The 5,000-nt window shown below is 32.5% G+C and overlaps 1 protein-coding gene across 2 annotated transcripts in view; it reads right to left on the reverse strand.

The window, feature by feature from the left end:
• LOC144970971 (phosphatidylinositol 4,5-bisphosphate 3-kinase catalytic subunit delta isoform-like) overlaps positions 1–5,000 on the reverse strand; it is a 33,367-nt gene that overhangs the window by 9,225 nt on the left and 19,142 nt on the right. For both annotated transcript variants that reach the window (XM_078911201.1, XM_078911200.1), the window contains exons 13-18: positions 4,799–4,852; positions 4,163–4,345; positions 3,465–3,589; positions 2,844–2,987; positions 1,724–1,889; positions 478–596 (exon numbers count right to left, since the gene is read on the reverse strand). In XM_078911201.1, coding sequence (XP_078767327.1) covers positions 478–596; positions 1,724–1,889; positions 2,844–2,987; positions 3,465–3,589; positions 4,163–4,345; positions 4,799–4,852 — 791 coding nt within the window. The remainder of the gene's footprint in view (positions 1–477; positions 597–1,723; positions 1,890–2,843; positions 2,988–3,464; positions 3,590–4,162; positions 4,346–4,798; positions 4,853–5,000) is intronic.

Consider the following 5,000-nt stretch of genomic DNA (forward strand, 5'->3'; position numbering starts at 1 on the left):
ATCTTGATAGCTCGACTGCCTAGTCTGTATTTTTTAGAAATACAATAAAAATAATCATAAGTAGGCATGAGAACAAAGATCAAATATCATACATCACAAAACTACTATATCAATATACAAGCCAAACTGATACTAAGCTGCTTCAAGCAATGGACTGTAAAAAATAATGAACAAAAATCAACAACTTAAAAAAAAATCAAAATACCAAACTCAGAATGTTTCGGGCTGAAAACCCTTCTTCAGCCAATAACAAAGGCAAAAAAAAAAACAAAAAAACATTAATACATCACTTAAAATCCAGACAGACAGAAGAGACATATTTGGCATGTCTTGTCTGCAAGTAAAATTTAATAGATCTTTTCAGGCAAATATCCCATTATCGGGATTAACAGAGACTTACAGCTGACAATAATATAACATATCAGTCTCTAAATCATAAGTTCCATTACATATTATTATAATCCAAACCCAACTTACTTCAATTCTTTTAATTTGTACAGTGGAGATAGGGGACTGAACAAGTCGGACAGATAGGATTTGTAGGAGTTCTGATTTAGCACATAATGCATCTGCTGTTTAACTTGGTCTCTCTTAGCCTGCAAAACAAAAAGTCGATTTCAAGAACAGAAGTATATAACAACTTTTGTAATCAGATTAATTATATATGCGGAAGCCAAAACAGGGGCATGTTTTTGGGAATCTGGTGGCATACATATCGAGAAAAATTGTCAAAATCATACCCCAGGTTCTACATTTTAAGACATTTTGAAAACACTTTTGGGTGGCCCGATAGCTCATTTGGTTGAGCTCTTGCTTCACAGGCAAAGGGAACAAGATCAATCCTGGGTGACCCCCTGTCCACCCAGCAATGATTGATTGGATAGCTAGGTCTGTTTGATCTGGTGGAAAGTACTTTACAATAGACAAACATCCAATCCTAAGGGTAACAAGCAATTGCTATTGTCCGTTTCATGCTATAGAAACTGAGTTAAACTCAGGATCCATGAGCTCTGAAGGTCTACTTTAAAAACACTTTGAACATAAGTGATCCACTCCCTCAATCTGACATCAAGTGAACAAGATGCTAAAAATTGGATTTAACTATAACATTATCTCATCCGTATGTAGTGTTTCATTCATCCTGTTTTGTTGATAAAGGGGAAACCCGAAACGTCCATTTTATCTGTTTTCGTATATTAAATTGAAGCTAACATTCAATTTCACATTGTTATTTATTTATTCGAGCTTCGATCAGCAACATTTGCATTAGATAGAGAGCAAACAATTTGGGACCAACAAGAGGTGTTGACTTTAACCATGTTGACTTTATGCCGATTCCACTGTAGTCTACTTTATAATTCACTATACCTGATGAACAAAACTTCTAACACATTGGTGGACAGTTCATCACCTAAAGTCTAACAATATAATTAACTTAACTTGAGCTTTTATGTAGCGATTTTATCCACTAAATTTACTCAAAGTGTTTTGCAAGTGGTCCCTAGCCAACAGCAATACAAAACATGTAAGTCAAGCTATGACACCTGTTAGGCGATATTACAACTTTTTTTAGACAGAGGCAATCCTGTTAACAGCGAGGTACTCATTTTTCACCTGACTGAGGTAAGAGAATGTAGGTAAAGAGAGTGGGACTCGAACCATGGACTTTCCAATTTGTAGGTGAGTGTCATACCACTAGACCACATCACCGCATTCATCATACCTGATCAGCAATGTTTCCCTCTTTGATGAGAGAATTGAGAGCATACAGTTTCTTGAGAGCATCTTGTTGCTTGACCAAAACCATGAGATGATCGTGGTTGTGGCGGAGGTAGCAATCTAGGATCAGACCATATTGCGTCTTCACAGTTGGATTATGAGATTCAGATCTGATAAAGATGAGGGGAGGAAATTTAATCAAACAAAAGTGAACTCTCATTTTATTTATAAAACGTAATTGTCTCATCTTTTCCTACCAAAATCAAATTGAATTTTCATTTTTTTAAACTTCCAATGATGCACATAAATCTGTTAAATCTAGAAGAATCTAGAATCTATTTCACATTCAATACAAATGAGTATGAAATCAAACGTACAGCTATAGGATTGGGGAAATGACTGAACAATGGACAGTCTTCAAATTAACAGAGGTATCCGGTTTAAACCTTTAGATCCACTGCTGGTCTCTTGTGAGTTACAGAGTTATAACCATACAAATAATAGGAGAAATTGTGATTTAAAAGAAATTTCAGCTTTGCAACTGCAACTCTGTACAGCCAATGATAATCATGACTGTGAGTGAAGTAAGGACAACTGTACATGCCAAAGCCTTCATTATGATCTTATCTAGTTTTTGGTTGAATTCCATTTGGCCATGAATGCTTCTGATATTTTCGGGGAGGGACTTTCAAATTCAAAATGAGTTGAGATGAGCATTAACTTGTGACTGCTAGATATGGTATGAGTGCAGTTTTCTATCGTTACTATTATCATTATTAGTGCTTTAGGAACAAGGATAAGCTCCATGGGTCCTAAGGTTTTGAAGGATTACTACATTACCTCGCTCTACTCCACTCCACTAAAGAATAGATGTGTGCTCAGGTACAGACAAGTGAATTTGTAAGATTGCTATAATTCTAGAATTTCACAACAGGCACTGCTATGGAACCCTCAAGGAAAATAAAGAGGGGAAGGCCAAGTTACAACTGTAGGCGCAACACTGAGGTAATTAGGTAACCCTTAAATTTAAATTTCACTCCGACCTGATATATGTGATGATATGATAAAAGGTGTCGAATGAGTTGAATGAAAAAAAAAAAAGAAAAATCAAAATTATGTATTACTTGAGTAGCCAGAATAGCTTATGTCCAAGGTGTTGATTCTTGAGGGCCCTCCTTAGTAAAAACTCTGCCAGTGGACAATACAGATATGTCTCAAACCTGAGGGCCTGGACTAGTTGAAGCATGAACTGGGCCAATTCGTCGTCACTTAAATGAATTGCAAATTGTAAATATAACAGTTTAAAATAATAATAATAATAATAATAATAATAATAATAATAATAATAATAATAATAATAATAATAATAATAATAATAATAAAAATAATAATAATAATAACAATAATAATAATAATAATAATAATAATAATAATAATAATATAAATAATAATAATAATAATAATAATAATAATAATAATAATAATAATAATAATAATAATAATAATGACAAATCACACAAAATTACTCGATGCCTTGCTATCAATAACCAATTTCATGATAAAATATTTAGCAAAATGCCAATTAGGTTAAAATCTGAAACCGTTCTAATTGAAAAACAAACTATAAATAATTTTTTTTTTTCATTATGATTTTATCTCTTTAAGTTTTACATTCAAGTCATAAAGGGAAGTCTAAAGAAAAAAAAGAAAGAAAGAAAACATTGGCAAATTTAGAGAAAGCTCACCTGAGGTTGGTATCAAGACAATCAACAGCAAAGTTCCTCACATTGTAATCGGGATACTCAAAGTCTAGCAGTTCTAGTGCATGGTCAAGGGGTAGTTTTCGCCATGTTTGCAAAAGAGCAATCATCTTAGAAAAAAGTCACACAGAAAAAATATTGCATCCTTCAACAATCTAGAATGACATTACAAGCTAAATTCTGTTTCTATTTTTGTTTAACAATTTTAAAAAAAAAAGGGGGGGGGGGGTGATTCTTTAAAGACAAAAACAACTATTTCATTCCAGAATTATAAACCGCCCAATTTCAAACAATTCTAAAGCGATCATAAATTGTTAAAAACCATTCCGTTTATATATTATTTCAAAAAAATATATTTAAGATATGACTATGTAATTTTTAAATTGATGATTGATCACATTTCTTATTAAATTTGATATGAAAAGTTTGCATCAAATTGCTCTTTGATAAAAGTCTTTTATCATTCTTTCTATAAAGTGTCCATCAACACATCATTTTTTTCTTCTAATACTCGATTATATTGTCAATTTCTAAAATGAGAGAATGTCTAAGAGTTAAAGATACAAAATCATAAGTAAAAGACAGCTGTATCTTAGTTTAATTTTTTCAATTTTAACTTCAGCTCGTATGTTAGTGAACTAAATTACAGAAAATAAAAGGAGAAATATAGCCCTTGTCCTTACTTTTGCTACATCGACATGATTGTTCCATTTCACGGATTGAAGCACTTTAGACAAACAATCTGGGAATCGATGACAAATCTCGTAACGCATCATCCAAATGAGGTCTTTGTCCAATTCAAATAGTTCTGGTCCATTTAGTGCTGCACTCAGCTGGTCTAAGAGTTGTCGACTCACTTTCATGGTCTGAATAAAACATGAAGGAAACTGATCATTAAAAAAAATACTTTTGTGTTTTCAATAATAATAAACAACAACAACAACAACAACAACAATAATATTGTCATTTTTCAAGACAATAATTAATAAACTTATCATCTTAAGACATGATTTGAGTTATTGCAATTGAGAAAAAAAAAAAGAAAAAAGCATTGACTTGAGCAATTGACTATATCCTATCCAAAGGGCATCTAGCAACTGCTTTTGTCTATTTCACTAAACTCCGGCTCCATAGGCCTAATGGCTCTGCAAGTATTTTTTTGTTTTTCTAGTTTGCAAAGAATGATTTTAGTATTTTTATCTACAGAACACAATTTCACAATTCTGATTGTTTTGATCTTATATTCAACCTTCTACTTTGGGTTCATTGCGACATAACCTGATTCAGATGATGTATGACAAATAAGACATTAAACTTACTGGTGAACCAGGAGTTCCATCTTCTTCCATATTGATTGAAGCACATTCCAGGACCTAAATGATAGAATTTGGAAATAACCGAATTTACAAATAATCTATGCGTTTAGGACACATTTCATCCTGATCATTATTATGTATAAAAAGGCAGATAACTTTCGTATTATTAAGAATATACTGCAGCTATGTGGTCTTGTGGTATGAC

The sequence above is a fragment of the Berghia stephanieae genome, chromosome 4, assembly GCF_034508935.2.
Source record: "Berghia stephanieae isolate SIO BIC M18660-M18661 chromosome 4, UCSD_Bste_1.3, whole genome shotgun sequence".
Classification (NCBI taxonomy): domain Eukaryota; kingdom Metazoa; phylum Mollusca; class Gastropoda; order Nudibranchia; family Aeolidiidae; genus Berghia; species Berghia stephanieae.